The 18,768-nt window shown below is 34.4% G+C and overlaps 2 protein-coding genes across 7 annotated transcripts; both read left to right on the top strand.

The window, feature by feature from the left end:
- Positions 1–670: 670 nt before the first annotated feature.
- LOC122014667 (CBL-interacting protein kinase 24-like) lies at positions 671–16,469 on the top strand. Of its 6 annotated transcripts, XM_042571013.1 has the most exons (17): positions 672–844; positions 928–958; positions 1,057–1,203; positions 1,275–1,489; positions 2,333–2,395; positions 2,508–2,579; positions 5,216–5,323; positions 5,400–5,474; positions 5,544–5,597; positions 8,467–8,592; positions 9,425–9,514; positions 11,923–12,045; positions 13,229–13,348; positions 13,544–13,660; positions 14,158–14,214; positions 14,303–14,377; positions 16,129–16,469. In XM_042571013.1, the coding sequence occupies exons 4-17, from the start codon at positions 1,331–1,333 to the stop codon at positions 16,219–16,221; spliced, it is 1,332 nt and encodes a 443-aa protein (XP_042426947.1). In that variant the 5' UTR covers positions 672–844; positions 928–958; positions 1,057–1,203; positions 1,275–1,330; the 3' UTR covers positions 16,222–16,469. The 6 variants fall into 6 exon arrangements, with proteins under 6 accessions (XP_042426951.1, XP_042426949.1, XP_042426947.1 ...); XM_042571017.1 differs by lacking the exon at positions 1,275–1,489 and having other exon boundaries at positions 671–844; positions 1,057–1,123; XM_042571011.1 differs by having other exon boundaries at positions 672–958; positions 1,266–1,489.
- Positions 16,470–17,533: 1,064 nt separating this feature from the next.
- LOC122015871 (disease resistance protein Pik-1-like) lies at positions 17,534–18,498 on the top strand. Its single transcript, XM_042572937.1, has 3 exons — positions 17,534–17,749; positions 17,882–17,960; positions 18,086–18,498. Exons 1-3 carry the CDS (start codon positions 17,741–17,743, stop codon positions 18,355–18,357), a joined length of 360 nt encoding a protein of 119 aa, XP_042428871.1. The 5' UTR covers positions 17,534–17,740; the 3' UTR covers positions 18,358–18,498.
- Positions 18,499–18,768: the final 270 nt, after the last annotated feature.

Raw genomic sequence — 18,768 nt, 5'->3', positions numbered from 1 at the left:
ACCCATACATATGCATGCATGCATATATTCTAGCTGGCTAGATTCTAACCATTTAGTAATAATGTACACATATGATATTACTAAAATACTCATGTGTACACTTGCATATTTTGATTTTAGCTGGTCAGATTCTGGCCATTTAACATTACCCTTTGTTTTCGGTAATTCTTGTTGGTCAGAATCTGGCCGGCTAGAATTTTTTATCCTCCAATTAAAATACATGCATGTACATACATGTAATTAATGTACACATATGATATTATTAAAATATTCATATGTACACTTACATATTTTAATTCTAACTGATTAGATTCTAACCATTTAGCATTATCGTTTTGTTTTTTGTTTGATAAAAAGTTTCCTCTCCTGTTTTTCCGCACTCTTGACAGCGAACCGACAAACGGCATCTAACTTTGCTGTTAACGACCCAGCGTAACTGTGCCAGGCAGTAACTTTGTTGGGTGGGTTCTTTTGATCTATAGAACATGCTTTTGATTAGAGCCACATAGTTTGAAGCAGAAATTTATAGATTCGTCAAAAAGAAAATCATAAAAAAAATTAATTTGTTATCTTACAAATCAAAACACACAAATATAAAGTAAAAACTACGAAGCCTCTGAAAATCAATATCTTGTAGAAAAATGGGCCAGCCGTCGCACTTGGTTAACTGCTGGGACTCTGCTCATCTGTCGCTGTAAACGGGGCCCTCGAGTGCGGGCCAGGACAGTTTCATTCTACACGGGAAGCTGTTTCAGCGGGGGAATAGAAGTTTCGTCCCTTCGTTCCTCGTTCGCTCCGCTTCGGCGCTTCCCATGTTTCCGATCGCCTTGAGGCCGAGCGAAGCGTAGCTTGCTCAAGAGATCCAAGTCGTTTTTTGCAGCCATACGAACTGTTCATGGTTTTTTTTTTTTTTTTTTTTCTGTGCAGAGATTGACGAGCCCTCGCCCTCTCCCTCTCGGTAAGTTGATGGGTTTAGCTTGCATTTTTCGACTCAAGATCTCCATCTAGTTTTGCAATCGCTTGTTTATTTATTTTTTTTGTCGAATTCCGTCGCAGGGGGCGTTAGTAGCTGAGGGAATTGGCGACCGTGGCATTGGGGTTGGGCGCTGGAAAGGGGGAGACGGTAGGTTGGCTCCCCTTTGCTGTAATTGATCTCAGTCGGTTTCTTCTCATTTTCCTGCACAATCACGGTCATCGCCTTAGGTATCCATTTGCATTCTTCCCTTTTATTTGGTACATAGATTTATGGTTATTCTTAGGACCAGTCACTCCAGGGAGGACAGAAAGAGGGAAGGTCCACATAGCCAATTCACAACGAATTTAGGGAATAATGGGGTTAAAGAAGGTTGGCAAATATGATGTTGGCGGAACAATTGGACAGGGGACCTTCGCCAAGGTTAAGGTTGCTGTCAATACAGAGACCAGTGGGAGCGTTGCCATCAAAGTCCTTGCAAAGAATACCATCCTCGAGCATAAGATGGTCCATCAGGTCTCACGGTTTTCGTAACTTGGAGAATCTCTATTTTTTTTTCATAGGGAACGGAATTTCGCGCATTATGAGTTACCCGTGTTTATTGGCTTCAGTAACTTGAGGTTTGGCTAGTTGAATCTCAAGCATAACAACTATATTTTCAATGGATAATCAGCTAAAATAGCTGTATTCGTAGCCATCAGTTAGATGTCTCTATTAGCACATTTTTTTCACCTTTTGGTTCAGATTAGAGGATATATTGCAAGTTCTATGTCCAAATTGAATAAAAACTACTTCAAATTTACTGCTGCCCATATAGCATTCCAAAAAGGATAGCAAGGTGACGAGATATTCTCCACTTGTTCTTTCTAAAAGGACAGGTATCTTAGATCTGTTGTGGCGCAATGTTCCTTGATATGTATGGATTGTCACTAGATGCATTAACACTTGTGTGAGCTTAATATTGAATTCAAATTGATTTTGTTTCTTTTTTTTTGTCAGAAAATTTATCTTCTTTCTTGTTTTACTTTCTTCTTAAAATTCTCTACTAAGAAAATTTATCATTCTTTAATTGCGAGTTCTATTTAAGTTTTGTTTGATTATGTTTACTATACGACATCCTGTTTTGTTGTTTTACATGTTGGCGCGTATGATTTTTTATAATACATTAAGTTACCAGTGGAGAATTTATTTTCTCATGGAAAAACTGGTTAACTTCAATGTTTTCAATTTCTTTTATTTCAGAGGTTGTGCATAACTATAGTAGTTATACTATCATGACAATAATTTTTAATTGCTTCCTTTAGTCTGAATCTATTATAATCCTATTTCCTAATTGAGTGTTTTGTTTGTTTGGTTCAGATAAAGAGAGAAATATCCATAATGAAGATTGTGAGGCACCCGAACATAGTAAAACTACATGAGGTATGTACCAAATGGCTTCTTTTCAAATCCATGTGTTCAACACTTGCGATACATTTTTTTCTTATTATATTTACAAAGAACTTTAGAGCAGCTTCTTCAATGGGATTATCAGGTTTTAGCCAGCTCAACAAGGATATACATCATCCTGGAACTTGCCACTGGTGGTGAATTATTTGATAAGATTGTAAGACATCTAACTTGCTCTTATCAGATGTGCATATCAATAACTAAAAATGAGTCATGATTGTTGCTGAGTTTCTTATACATTAAACTCTATTATTACTGTATTTTTGTATTGCTTTTGTGCACAGCAGCACAGATATAAGTTGAAGAGCTTGGTTTAGATTGTAGGGCTGTACGCTTGAGTTTTTAGTTGCATTAGCAAATCTGCATATTAATTAAGTCTGTTTTTGATGATCATGTAATTCAGTCTCATATTCTTCCAATTAGATTTTAATGAGCTGGAGGAGATTAAGAGGTGCTCTAGTACTCATATCCTTATGTGTATAAAGTGGAGATAGTTGCATCAGAGTCTATGAACTAATTCTTGGGAAGTTTATGTCATATGAGTTAAATTGATTGTGGCATGCAACAACTAAGAATTGCTAGATAAAAATTAACTTACAATTACTACATATAGAAATGAATAGAAAATGGATATGTTATTAAAAGTACATTCCAGATTGTACTTTCAACCTATACATATTGAATTTTTTTACACAATTTCTAAATAAGTTTTACAGGCATGCCCAACTTAATTCTAATGATTCTCTCAGTTATTGTTATCATCTTCTGTTTTTTCAAACTGTTTAATACATATAAACATGCAAATAATTCAACATAATTTAATGCTTTAATTTCTAGCAAATCAAAATTTGGTCCTTTTGTATTTAAGTTGGCAATATTAAAATCTTTCTACTAAAAATGTTTAATTTCTTACAAGTATTAGTAACTATATTTCATTTTATTGCTTATAGACTTTTACTTGTATTGCTTTTCATGAATTTTGGTTTTTTTCCTTTTTCCTAACTCTTCAACTTTTTATCTATCCAATTACCATTAATGAATGATAGCCCCAACCAGGGTAAATCCCTTTTAACAAATTGCCAATGACGTGACTCTAACATGGCCTAGAGAAGTCATATGTGTGCCCAATAAAGTGATATAATTGATAGAAATAAAAGTCATTATGTCGAACCACTATCACAACTAATACATAGAAATCATTAGATCTACAAAAGACGTAAATTCATGTCCTTGACGACTAGCTTTTATGAACTAACATTTTGTATTACCATAAGTTAGGCATATTTATGAGTCTCACATTGCCTAACTAGGTTATTAATTGGACACCTAAGCACGTGCACATATCATTTTAAAAGTGTGTCTTGGAGTTTTTTCTCAATAGTTGGAACTCCTATTTTCTTTCTAATGTTCTTGTTTTTTATCCCGTCCATCCTCTTATGTCCGCATGTACCTTAACATCCTCGTCTCTGGCTTTGTTCTCTCGCTCGCGTGCTCACTTCATAGTCCAACAATCACAATGCACAACAACTTTTACAAAAAAATATGGTTTGATTTGGACCCTTAATATTCTTTTTTCCCAAAATATGTAACTCACTTATAGTCAAAAGGGTAAAGAAAGATAACCTTTTAATATTTTAATCAAAGGAGTGCCATTTTGATTCTTCAAGAAAAAAGGTTTTTATGGAATCTATTGTATTTTATGAACACTTGTCCTATTAGAATTTCCAATTATTTTGTGTATCTTCCTTCATTTAGCAAGTTTGGTTCTCATTATTGTGTTGCTGATAACAACATAGTTTTGGTCGTACCAACCAAAACAGAGTTTGTCTTAGCCACTGTCAATGAAATCAATCAGAAACAATAATATTCACTTTTATAACCCATCCTTCAATTTTGTTTTCCGATCATTAGGAGGAGATAAAACAAAAAAGGGAGGAGAGGAAGAGAAGCACACAATATCAACTGAGACACTAAGATTCTCTTTTCATGATTTATCTTTTGAGTCCACCTATTTGTCACAAGGAGCTATAACATTAAAAAGAAAAGGGAGGAGAAGAGATACACCAATTGAAGCATCACTAGTAGCAAAGGGAATTGACACTAGAGTAAAAGAATTACGATATATACATAGTTTGTACTTGTAGTTGTTCCAATTTCAATTGTGAAACAAGTTAAACTCTAGCAGTCAATGGACATGTGGATAAATCGATTCTAATACCAGCACAAAATATTATTTGTTATAGGTCTTAGAAAATTGATTAAATTCAATAAGATGCTATAGGAGCTAATGATCTCATTTGATGCACAACTCATTTTGGTATTAAGAAGAAATAAGCATTAGTCGAGATGCTTATTATATATATTTTTTGCAACTTGTTACTCTAGTATTTTAATTCAGTTAACTTTTTAATTGTTATAAAGATGGTAAACAAGTTAAGTGAAAATATGTGATTAAAGCTCATTGGTTTGATCCTAGAACAATTTGAGGTTTGAAGCTCTTGCACGCAATGAAACTGCAAGTTTTGCCTAAATGTGCTACATGTGCCTAATAAAACCCATTTGGTAGTACTCATGTGCACATATATTTTAGTATTTTTCTTGGTCTATACTTAAATATATCCAAATGTTTATTTTAGTTTTTCTCTTACATTTTTTTTGGGTGTAAGTTGTTCACATTCTTTTCCTCTTTCTCTCCCTCTCTCTCACTCTTGTTATTTGATTTTGCTGAGCTTTTTTATACTGAATTTGAAATTTTCTTTCTTTATTTTCTCTCTACTTATATGAATATTTTAGGTACACCAACGAAGACTTAGTGAGAATGAGTCTAGACGGTACTTTCAGCAGCTTATTGATGCAGTAGACTACTGCCATAGCAAGGGTGTGTACCATAGGGATTTGAAGGTCTGGTATGCTTGTGTATTCTTCCTATACATTCTTTCCATGATTTTGACTTTCCTTGATGTCTTGAAATATCTAGCCTGAAAATCTTCTCCTTGACTACCAAGGAAACTTGAAAGTCTCAGATTTTGGACTGAGTGCATTACCCCAAAAAGTAAGTGTGACTTTCCTCTGAGGTCTGAAGCAACTTTTCCATTGACTTGTGGGTTTATTTTTGTTTCAGGGTGTTGGACTTCTTCGTACAACTTGTGGTACTCCCAATTATGTTGCCCCTGAAGTATGTATATATATATATATATATATATATATTTCAACACCCTTAGTGTTTTTGGCAGTTCATGTTATACTATTTTGCAAATGGTATATTGTTTCCAATTGAAACAAACAAATGTGGATGATGTCGATCTTGGTAGATGATAAAACCTAAGTAATTGAGGATTAAACGTTCAAATTTGGCAGTTGACCTCAATCATCTGTTTGCTGATTGTTACTAGCTTCCGTATTTGGTAACTATTGTCATTCATTTGTTTGTACTAGCAAAGTCTGATCATATGGCACCCTTTTTTTAACAAGGTGAACTTCCACAAGATACGAGATGTATTAGCTCGAGTTTAAGTTTGGGGCTATATCCCCTGTTTTACTAACCAAGTGTCAGTTGGTATGCTAAAATTAAATAGGCTGAAGAACCACTTTTTATAGGTTTGTTAACTTTGTTGTCCTTGGTATATATAAGTAACCAACCAAGTATTGATTATTGAAGATAAGAGATTATGAATTTTAGACTGTACAAAATCATGTAACTGCTAAAGTGCAAAAGAGTCTAAACTAGCCTGGAGATAACTTGCACCGGAGATTTTGATTTTAGAGGGGACATTGTTTTTTTTTTTTTTTTTTTATTTTCACATGAGATTGCCTATAAAAGAGATAGTATGGTATAAAGCTTTTGTGCAAAGGGTCGCAGGGGCGGATTTACCCTAGGACCCGGGGGGGCCACGGCCCCCCAGATTCAAAATACGCCCTTAAGTCTTCGGCGGTGAGAAGAAAGGGGAAGAGTGAAGAGGGAGAAGAAAGGGGAAGAGTGAAGAGGGAGAAGAAAAAGTAAGGGCTTAACACGGGTAAGAGGGAGAAGAAAGAGACCTTTCTCTCTCTCTCTTTTCCCTTTTTCTTATGGATTAAATAAATTATTTAATTAAAAAAATAGAATTTCTTAAAGAGGATTTACAATGATTAAATGGTTTGAAAGTTTCAATGGGTGATTAACTGTATTTATGCCAAATTTTATGTTCACTCATGTAGTTTTAGAAAATTATCAAATTTTCAGCAAACATTACTGACCAATAAGATCTGTTTATCATGTCAATCGATTTGAATCATTTCTATGTCAGGATAGATCTAAGAATTCTTTAATTTTTAGGAATAATTCGGAAAACAGCCAAACGATTGGAGGATTTATCAACATAGAAAGTAATAATTAACACAAATTTTCACAGTTGCATACAAATGGAGGATTAAGAGCCAGAACTTGTTAATTTAACATTGTTTGTGCGGACATATTGGAAGAGACACAATGACAAAAATAAACTTTCAGAATGATGACTACTTGCATAATTCATGAAACAACAATTATTCTTGATTTAAAAATCAAGAAGAAAGAAATCTCCGGCATCAGGCAAGGAACCCATGATTTACTCCCTCAAATTCACAAGACTTTCTCCCAGTTTAATCGGCATATTTATGCTCTTATTTATATCTACCCTAATTTGCCATGATTTTTTTTTCTTTCTCTCTATTTCTCAAATCGAAACCACAATCAATGCCGCTGAAACACAAAACAAAGTTTTAAAATATTTTTCACAACATAACTGTTGAATAGAAAAATGGAAGGCATGGATATCAACAAACAAGGAAGAAGAATAAGACGAAATGCAGAAATTGTCCACCTTGCAAGCTAAAACCCTTCGATTCTTCTCCTGGAATCCACTCTTGCCCCTCCAAAGATAAATGTGCATAGTTGATCTGATGGTATTCATCACTTATTATGCCCCCACCCCAAAAACAAAAAAAAACCTAAATCCTGGATCCACCCCAGAGGGGTGATACTTTAGATATCTCAGCAGGAGAAAAATATATTGCAATACTTTTAAGCTAGTCTTAGGATACATAATATTCAACTCTTGCATTCATGGGGATCACATTTGCTTGTTAGGACTTTTTTTTGTTTCATATATTTATCTCTTTCAAAGTTGTTATGAATAATTTTAATTTTAAGAGGGGCATTATGCTATGGGAGTTTTGAATATCTTGGATATATCCTTCAGTAAGGAGATATTGATAAAGTTATTATTAACATGATAAAAGTTGGATGGTTAAAATGCAGAGAAACTTGTAGCTTGTCCCTTTGGCTGAAAGGAAAATCTTTATGAGACCATACTACGACCTGCTATACTGAATATGTAAGATTGTCGGGCTATTAGGAAGCAACACATATAAAAGATTCAGGTAGCAAAGATGAGAACATGAGGATGATGTGTCGCTATGTTAGAAAGGATAAAATAAAGATATTAATATCTGGGTGCAATTCAGTGATTAAAGAAATTATGTCGAGATAGATGGAGGTGCTCAAAGGCAACCAATATATTTTAGAATAGTTGAATCAGTTACAGTTTAAGATTTAAGGGGTAGTGCAAGATTGCTAGAAACTTTAGTTAATCAATTAGAAATAATTTAATTGATTTGGATATTACTAATGCATAGCTTTGTCATAGGGGTCAATAAAGGGATTAGATCCATCTAGCTGGCCTTAAATAGTTGAGGGCCTTGAGGCAATCATCACTGATGATGAGATGACATTATGCTACAATTTTTCTTGGTTCGGTTGGTAGAATTTCAAAGATATCTTGATAAAATCAAAAGAATGCCTAATGCTTCTACTTCTAATTTGTTTCTAGATTTATTTCTCAAGTAACTTTTTATGGTTCACTTAGAAAATGAATTGATGCTTCTTATTGGTTTAATCCTGATTGATTTTATTTGAATCAGAACACTCTAATCCTCCTCACTGGAGTGCATTGTCTGTCAATCTTGCATAAAGTTCATAGACTATAGTTTTAGTTTGGTGATTCCTAATCAAGCAATCACCCATTTAGGTACTTGGTCATCAAGGTTATGATGGTTCTGCTGCTGATATATGGTCATGTGGTGTCATTCTATTTGTCCTGATGGCTGGATATCTTCCATTTAATGAGGTGGATCTCCCAACTTTGTATAAAAAGGTAAGTGATACATCTCTTTAAATTAGCTTCTTCTCATATTATAAAAGGTAAAGGATACATATTCATCCTTAGTGAGCTTTCTTTTGTGTGTGTTTTTTTTTAAAATTGATGTGGGTTATCCTCTTTTCCTTTTATTTTTGTTTTGATTGTCTTAATTAGTTAAGTCATATACTTGATCCTTATGAAGAAACCTATACTGTTGATCCTTCAAAAATTTTATTTTTGTTTTGTATATGCATGTTTTTTAAAAAAAGTGTATGCAGATTGTATAGGTCTGGCTTCTTCAAAACCATTATGTATGTTTTTTTTTTCCAATTTGATAAATTTTGACATAAAAAATAATGGTTGTTAATGTACTTTTATATTATTTGGTTCACATAGGAAATATGATGCAAATTATGAAATTTGTGTTGTTTGATACATACAGAGATAATTTCTTCTAATCGTCTTTGATATGGGTAGAGATCATCTTTATATATGTTTGACCTTTCTACGTTGTTCTCTTTCATTTTGGGCTACATTTTCTGGGAATACAGATCAAATTGGAACTAAGAACATGGAGTGCAAATGTTGGATTAATCTTTTAATTCAGTAAGCGGAATGTGTAGATCATTTTTGAAGATAATCTCTTTCATAGATTAAATACATAACAAGAGAAGATTGGTTTTATGTTTCTGTCCCCAAATACTATTACTTATTTAGTTGTGTTTTACAATCACATTTAATACAATAGTCTGATGTAATTATCACTTTGTATTTCTATTATCATGCTACTTAATGTCTTGGTGAACACACTTAAGGTGAGTCTTCTAATTCTTTTGTTGTTATATAGATCAAGGCTGCAGAATTTACTTGCCCAATACACTTCTCTTTAGGCGCTAAGTCATTGATACATCTAATACTTGATCCAAACCCCAAAACTGTGAGTATGGAGACAACTCTCTCATCTGTGATTTGGCATTTTAACATCTGAAATAATGTAAAGGTTGCATTTTGTGCTCTCTGATTTTGTTTTAATAGAAAATCCACTTGGATTTTGTCTACTGAACAAGGTTGTAGCTGTTCTTGTCAGTGGAGTTTCAGACTGAGTCTGTGTTATCTCAGCCTCAATAACTGCAATGTTCAGATCTATAACATGATAATATTCCCTTAATCACTCGTACTATTAAGTGGTAGTATTCACTATTCACGTAATCACTTATACCAGTAAGCGGATAATTCTTCACATTTATCAACATATTCAGTTTGTCATAGGCAAATGTAGGATGTTAATAGCAAAGACTCATTGAGTCATTGTCCCTATGGTTGGCACTTGAGACTTGATACAAAAGGCTAGTTTGTTTTGTGGAAAATAATTTAGATGAGTAAAACACTTTCCAAAGAATTCTTTTACAAAAAAAATGATTATTTTCCCTTGTTTGACTATGATATAACAAAAATATGTTTCTTTGGTTTCTCTTTCTCTTTCTCTTTCTCTTTCTCTTCAATTCCATTCCATGACTGGCAAGAATGTTCAGTGGCTGTTGGCTGATCAGTTGGTAGGGATGGAGATTGTTTATTGGTTGGTTTGCAAATGGGGGCAATCGAAGATTACTGGTGGATGGGCAGGTGGGGATGGTCAAGAACTGTTGACCAGTTGACAGACTCTTGTGGGGTTCACTAAGGGCTAGAGGTAGTGGAGGGGGTTTGAGGGAAGAGAAATGACTCGCTCTTTTCAAGTGGAAGTCATTTTCCTTTATGATACCTCATGACTGGCAAAACGTTATCCATTGCCCATGATTGTTTGGCGGGACAAACACTAAAAGAACTGAAAAGTATTGTTCAGAAGATATTTTTCACAAAATGAATGGACCTAGTTTACCTAATCTTTGTTTCTAGATTCCCATTAGCATGTTTTTCATTTTCCAGTGTAGACTTTAACTTTTGAACCTATTGTTGGTGTAATCTCCGGTTCTAGAAAAAAGATATTAGCATGTGATTTTTATAGTTCTAGCATTTTTGGTCGACTATGAGGTGACTAAGATGTGCTTTGTAAATATAATTATTAGTCACACCATAATTAATTCCAGTAAAGATCTCAGGATGTACAATAATCTACTTTAGCTTCTCTTGAAGGTTTATTTTATAGTGCATTTGCAAGGGAGATCCAGGTTGTCACTTAAGATGAGATGCAACATGCCATCTCATGTCTGATTCTTAATGAATAAATTATATATATTAATAGTTAATAATATGCATGCAAGTGTCTAAGCTTACATCTACTCTATTACAGACACACATAATTTACATGGACAATACATTTAAAGAATAATTTTCATCTATCATGTATACCTAGTGAAGCGCATATTATATGCTAACTAATCATGGATTATATTTGCAAATTTTCTATGAAGTTATTATCTTCTCAAGAAGGGAACTTGTCGAACAAGTTTTCATCATAATGACCACTGAAATTTTTGTTGTCAATCTCTTTCAACTATATTAAGTCACGGTCCTTTTATTTTCTCACAGCTGAGACCATAGTTGGCAAACTTGGTCTCCCAATACGGATTGACTGAGTTGGATCACCATTAGCAATGACTGATTTCATTGCAGTTGATTTCTCGATAAATTCAAAATTATCTCAAATGTTGAAAAAATAATAGTAATTAGAGTAGATTTCAGGAAGAATAGATGAAATTAGAAGGAATCAACCGAATTGGCTGATTCAAGTCCCAAATGATACCAGCTGTCAGAATAGAATTGCCAACAACAAGAAGATCCCAAACTAGCAATCTGTGGAAGAAGAGGTGTTGAGGTGAGCCATGTTGACCAGCGGTTTCTGTGTTAGGCAGAGGAGGAGTCTAGGATTCCAACATTGGTGTAGAGTTTCAAAGAGAATGTTTGGCAGAAAATGTTGTTCATTAACTATAGACAAATGAAGCCTTTGGGACATTAGTAAGCACATTCTGGTTATCATGACCAGTATTTTCACACAGGTATATTTTATGCACTTTCAGAAAATTCTCATTTGCCCTCATGCTAGTTGGCCTTAACTCCCAAGTTCAATGTGCTATCCATTGTAAAGCACAAATGATGAGATTAATGATAAGTTTCTTCTTTGAAAGTTGATGCCTAATCTGATAATAGTATCATGATGTTTCATCTTACACTCTTAGTATAGTTTGTTCTGGTTACTTGAATTACGACATGAAAGCTAGCATTCTCTCATGTGCTTCAGGTAGAATCATCACCAATTGGATTCTAAAAAGTTTAAAGCCATGAGTTTAAGCATAATTGATGTTATTTGCTTTGGTCTTTCTTCTAACATCCTGTGCTTTCTTATTGAAGCGAATTACCATTGAAGGTATTAGAAGTGATGCATGGTTCCAAAGAAATTATATTCCCATTCGACTGGGCGTAGAGGAAGAAGTCAATTTAGATGATATTGATGCTGTTTTTAATGATATTGAGGTGTGTATGCCACCTGACTGATTCTATCTTTCATTTTGAATTTCACATTGTTTATTTCACATAAAAGTTGATTATGATATGGATTCACCTAGTAGGGTCTATATCAGCCAAAACTGCTATGATTTTTCTGAGAAATCCGGACTTAGACAATGATGTCCAAGCAAAAATATGCTTAAATTACAAAACTTGCCCAGTATCAAACTTATTCTCTAAAAAATTCTACACGGATTAGGTAGAGGTCTGTTGATTCTTCTTGAAATCAACTAGTCGAACTTATACTTATTGAATAGGTACCAGAAATTTAAAAGGAAAATTCATAAAAAAAAAAAATGAAAAACAAGGAGACAGCCGAATAAAGTGGCAATCCAAAGAATGTCACTGGTCGCTTTTCATTGTGAGAGCCACTGTGTTTTAGTTGTCACTGCAATGTGTTATTGTGGTCACTTCTTTGATTCTCTATGTGATGAAGGGAAACAGTATAAACCATAATATATAGTCCCCCCAAAGGTAAACCTTTTTAAGCTTTTAATGAAAGATTAATATAAGTATATAATATTATGGATATTGTGTCCAAGTATTTATTATGATGGGAACAATACATTATAACTCACAAGATATACTAATGTACCAGACAGACATGTCAACTGGTTGTGACAGGGCTAGGCATTGGCTTGGGATGTTCTAGCTTGATCTGGACCTAGTCCAGCTTAACACAACCTAGTCTCTTCTTGGCCATGGCCCAACTTAGGCATTGACCCAGCCAACCTCTAGAATTTCTTAAGAAGTAAAAAAGTATAAGTTATTGAAAAAAATTAAGAATTGGAAAAAATGTAAATTTATTCAGATTTGCATTTTATCATTCGCCTGCCTACATATCTTCCTTAGTGGGATTTGAACCCACGAAATTCTATTTCCAGTATGCTTATGGCTAACCTTCTATGCTCCAGTTATTCCTGCAACAGCATCATTGCTATCTTCATTGTCGGTGTCCTATTGTTTTAAATTTAAATAACTTTTTTGAGTACTTTTGATTCTTGTTTTAATCCAGCTGGTAAAATTGATAATATTTTTTTACAATTAGCAGATATTGAGAGTGCAAACAGTGTTTATGCACCATAACACCAACAAAGCTCCAATCTCCATGGCTTAGCATCTGAAACAGTTTAGATTTTCTTTTCCACAGGATCAATATGTAACTGAGCAAGTGCGAGATAATGATACTGGGCCTCTTATAATGAATGCCTTTGAGATGATAACTTTATCTCAAGGGTTGAACCTTTCAGCTTTATTTGATAGACGCCAGGTATAAACTTTATATTTCACAAAAATTATTGAACTGGTCTTGCTTTCAAATTGTTTTGGCCTATATTGTCACATTTGAAATATTAATAGGTTATTTCACTGAAGTATTTGTTTATCATGTTTAGTTGATGGATTTGTGTAATACCGAGATTAAATCAAGAAAACAGTAAACATCATTTTGTTTCATTCTTTACAGGATTATGTGAAACGTCAAACTCGGTTCATTTCACGCCAACCAGCAAATACCATTGTAGCAACAATAGAGGCTGTAGCAGCATCTATTGGTCTAAAGGTCCATTCTCAAAACTTTAAGGTATATAGTTCCACTGTAATGGCATTTCTGTTCACTATCTTTTCATGATTTTCAACATGTTATTGTGGTAATATGCTTCAAAATAAAGTTAAGTAAGCCTCACCTTTATGAGCTACTGAAGGAGAAGAGAAAAAAACAGTGCTGAGCATGTAAGTTGTTTTACAAATATGCTTGCTCGTAAACATGATTCAGGACCCAGGTTGTATATATTAAAGCAGCTGATATGGAAATTAGACAGTAACAAATCCATTTTAAGAGTTGTACATCTTGATATGGGGGACATGATTTAGAATACCTTATGAGGATTTAGAATTATTGCCTCACAAGATCCTTCATTTTTATTTACGCCTCATCTCTTCACTATATCAAGAATTTTATATTATTGCATGTACAAAAATCATTTAGCATTTTAAGTGGTTTTCAATTGATCACCTAATCATTGAAAAACTTATTCATTAAATAATTACTGTTGCCTCGGCTATTTGATTATTTCACAGATGAGGCTCGAAGGATTATCTTCAAATAAGATGCATCAGCTTGCTGTTGTGCTAGAGGTACTCTTATCTAATCTTTTAAAATCATGACAATTATGAAAATTCAGTCTAAAACAATATTTTTTACTCACATTTGTAATTAATGTAGGTCTTTGAAGTGGCACCTTCACTTTTCATGGTTGATGTTCGGAAGGTTGCTGGTGATACCCTAGAATATCACAAGGTTATACATTTCTTTTCAAGAAATACATGGTTAATCTATTTGTTTACAAACCAACCTGGTTCCTAATCACATGGTTCAATGAGAAGATGATGTTTATTGCTTATATCAAATTTCTCATTTTTTTTTATGTTTCAGATTTTGGAGTTGGTGCCATCATGTTTCTGCTAATGTCTTGTTTAATAATGTTTTCAATGAATAATAATGGCTGACACAGTGTCACGATTAAGGAGACATTTTGTTTAGATTGACAGGATTTTGGTTTGTACAGTTAGGTTTGCCATCAATAACCATTGTCATTGTCTGATTGCGTGTTTTGTTCTTTTTTGTTTGTTTGTTAGAGTGGTAGATTACAGACAGTATAAATATGATTGTTTCTGATTTCCAGTGTTTCAAAACAACCTTCGTATGGAGCCTCTTCATATGTTTATTTTGTCATTAGTATTGTGAAGATGCCCTTTTTCAAAGATGGTAAATAAGGGATTTATAAGGTGTATGTGATGCAGGTGTGGAGCAAATATAGCCATACACTAATACAAAAAATAAATAAGTAAAACTGCACCATTAAGTGTGAAATTAAGGAGTGAATTTACCATCATATTATTCTTCTTGAGTATCATTTATACAAAAGACCCTCCCATGCATTTGCTATATGTAGTTCCTTGATTTACCTCTTCTGTGTTAGCCGTGGAACCGGTTGGCGGGGACGCTGAGGGTGAGCGTTTTGCCTTTGCACAATTGAGTATCATTTATACCCTACAATGGGGTAGAGATCAATTTCCGGCGGGCACATGCCCTTGGGAAAAAACTCCTTTTATCCCCTAGCCGGTCAGATACAAGATGACCACGTGATTTACCTCCCTTCACGTAACCTGGAGACAAGCTTGAGGAGTGCCTGTGAGCGTAATCACTTTGCTACAATTGAGTATTATTTATACCAATTCAAGTTTGATTTGACCAGCCCTTAGCGGATTGAGATTAAGTGATTTTGTTATATAGGGATAGGTTATCCTGCTTGGTGGAAGTCATAAAGGCTTGCATGATAAAAACAAATAGTAAACTGTAAAAGTGACAATGCATGTAATAGTGGTTTCAAACTTTTTTAGTTATCACATGTAGATAAGGAACAACATGTTTTCTGGGCGTTACACTAATTTTAAAGCACAAAATCTTAGTCTATTATTTGTGATTATGTATACCTTGCTTGTTACATAAACCACTAAATACATTCTTCTATGAACTGCCTTTTGAAATACCACACTTCACTGCATCATCATCAAGTTGTATTTGTTAGGTGGTTGTATGAAGTTTCTCTCTCAATTGAATTTTATGTCAGACTATTTTCACTGCTAATATTTAGATCTCTTAACCATATAAACTACTTGATTTGTCATATTGTCCTATCCTCATCTTTTAACTATTTAACTTAGTTAACTATCGAACCTATTGCCAACTCTTGGTGCCACAGACGTGCTCAAGTATTTTTGATTTTATCTTAGTAAACGGATTTAGTCCAGTGTTTTTATTTTTGCTAGATTACTAAATTTTACATGTTCTCTAACTGCAAATACGCTTGATCAACAAAGTTCCAGATATCAATGTCTAACGTTATAATTTTCTATTAATGATAACTATGATTAATATGTTTTGTGGATGATTGGTTACTAATGTGAACGTATATGATTATGCTTGCATTCTTTGAATCGTACTGCTCTAGGAACACTAGCCTTACATAATGATTAATTCTGTTGCAGTTTTACAAGTCGATGTGCAATAAGCTGGAGAGTATTATCTGGAAGCCAAAAGTAGACGCTAAGTCAGGTCTTCTCAGAACAAAGACTTCTTGATATCAACCTGAAACACAGATGAATCCGTACAGAAGAATATTTCTGCTTGGGAACTGTCTATCCACTGCTCGCTTCACGGCTCAGTATTGTTTATGATTAGCCAATAGAGCTTGTAGGTTGTATCGCATAATGTATCAGTGTGATTATGTAGCTGGTGCTAAATGAGGTGGACAAGATTAACGAGGAACACTGTAGTTCAGAAATTTAGTTGTCTTGAAGGCTTCTGTTATAGTTATCTAATTCATGTTTCTGCTGAGTGAAGTAGATATAATGTTTGTTTTATCTAGTTACCAAATAGTCGGAAGAAATCGTTGGGAAAGGGGCCTATTGTTGAAGTTCCCGATATCTGGAGACAGCCAGACAGGTATCAATTTACTGTCAAATTTTCCGTTTTTTCTGTGAAAAACTTCATTTTGCCTTTTGTTCTTTCCCAAAATGTTCCATAATAGTCTTTTACGGATATGACAATGATTCTACCGAGGAGAGGATGAACCAATTATCTCTATGAATCATTATTTCTATTGGCCAGAAAGAGGAAAATTAACCACATAGTTATTAATGCAGCGTCTTTGGTTAATCCAGTCGTCCAGTTCTTCAAAATTTTCAACGAAAGTGCGAATGGCTCAAAAGTGGGAATGGCTTGTCCCTCGAGTGTTCCAGAGTTATCTTCTCGTTGGAGAAAGACATGCGGATGCCTAATTAATTATGAAAGATACCTAATTAACTATGAAAAATGTTTTACGGCTAATGCAGCGACTTCCTGCCTTGAACATAAGTGGATGCTAAATATTTAACTAAAAAATATATTAATATTTTAATAATATTAAAATCTTAATAATACTTTTCAAAACTAACTAAACTTTGAATGAGACCAACATGGCCACCACCTAGTCTCACAGCCTCATTATATTGCAAATTAAATGTGTTTTTAATTACTTGACTTTGTCTGTGTGAAGACTTATTCAAGTCTATGTTTAATGGGAAACTAATTACGTGTCTTAGTCCGTTAATACGGAGACCACTGTGGAGACATGGACATGGATCTTATCTGATCAAATCATCAATATACGAGTCTTTCAGTTTTATTCGTCACTCGATTAATATCATAAAATTCATCTGCACGGTGATCATTTTCCTCGCCCTCCATCATTTTTTAGCCATAAAAAAAAAAATCCTAGCTGATTGCGATTTGCAGATTCATTATTTTGCTTTGCTAGTCAAGTCAACGCGTGCGTAGTTCATCAATCTGAAATATTAATTTCCAATTTTAACTACTGGAATGATGTCCGAAGACTGACGACGGGGTCAATAGAATGAACACCGCGTTTTAGTTCAAACCTCGCCTGCCACGGAACAGGCCATTGCCATTTGCTACTTGCTAGCTAGCGACTCCTTTGTTTTGTGTATAAAAGAGCGAGTAGTTGCGAGCCTTTGGATCATCAGTTACACACAAGTCCCAATCCACTCCAATTCCTCGCCTCAATTCAAGAAGTTAAAGAGCAGTTTCTTATATCTCAGGATGGTTCAGGTGAGTGCAGTCGTACAGCTTTATATATGGAATTGTTATATGCTCTTCTTCTTCTTCTTCTTCTTCTTCTTCAGCTTCTCTGTTTAGTTGCTGATTGAATTTCTGTAAAAATAAAAAAATAAACAAATTCAGCAAAAGATGGTGATGAAGCTGACGATGGAAGACCCCAAGAAGAAGGCGAAGGCTCTCAAAACTGCTGTCGGCGTGCACGGTGCGTTATTATTAATCACTTCGTTCGTTCGCGAGGAATTAACTTCCTCTGTTTTTTCTCTGCTTCTTCATTCTCGCGCTCTAATTGATTGTGCTTTAATTTGTTACCGGCATATATGCATGCAGGCGTCGTATCGGTGACGCTGGAAGATGATAAGATTGTCGTCGTGGGAGATGTTGACTCGGTGGATCTAACAAGGATTCTGAGGAAGAAGATGGGCCACGTGGATCTCCTCAGCGTGGCTGAAAACAAGAAGGAAGAGAAGAAAGAAGAGAAGAAGGGAGCGGAACCAGTAGCTGTAACTTGGCCCAGCTATGGCCCTTTCATGCAACAAATTCCTATTATGATTCCGGAGGATCCGTATTATCGAGAACCAACTGGTTGCATAATAATGTAGAAGAAGAGATGATCTTGCAGCAGAGAGAGTGATGAAACTATACCATACAGTTTGTAGTTGAAGTGGCATAATCATTTGTAAGAAATCTATATATAAGTTACTGATGCAGAGAATGTTTTTTTCTAAATTGCGATTGGCAAATCATTTAGCCGGATAATAATCATAATATTTTTTTCTCTCTCTCAAGAAAAGATCGATCATATATCCGCGTTGATGAATCAATGAGTTATAGTTTTAGAAAAATAAAATTAAACAGTAAAACTATATAAAAAAAAAGTTTTAGAAAGTAACTTTAATTTATAATACCAAATGACGTTATTTAGATTTCTCACGCGACTTTAGATTCGCATGAGATCACAGTGGCGGTGTAGTTGATTAAGTTAAAGAAGTACCTTTCCAACATACACGTTA

Source organism: Zingiber officinale, chromosome 8B, assembly GCF_018446385.1.
Source record: "Zingiber officinale cultivar Zhangliang chromosome 8B, Zo_v1.1, whole genome shotgun sequence".
Lineage (NCBI taxonomy): Eukaryota > Viridiplantae > Streptophyta > Magnoliopsida > Zingiberales > Zingiberaceae > Zingiber > Zingiber officinale.
Note: the sequence above shows the minus strand (reverse complement) of the source record. Positions and strands in the feature narration are given on the sequence as shown.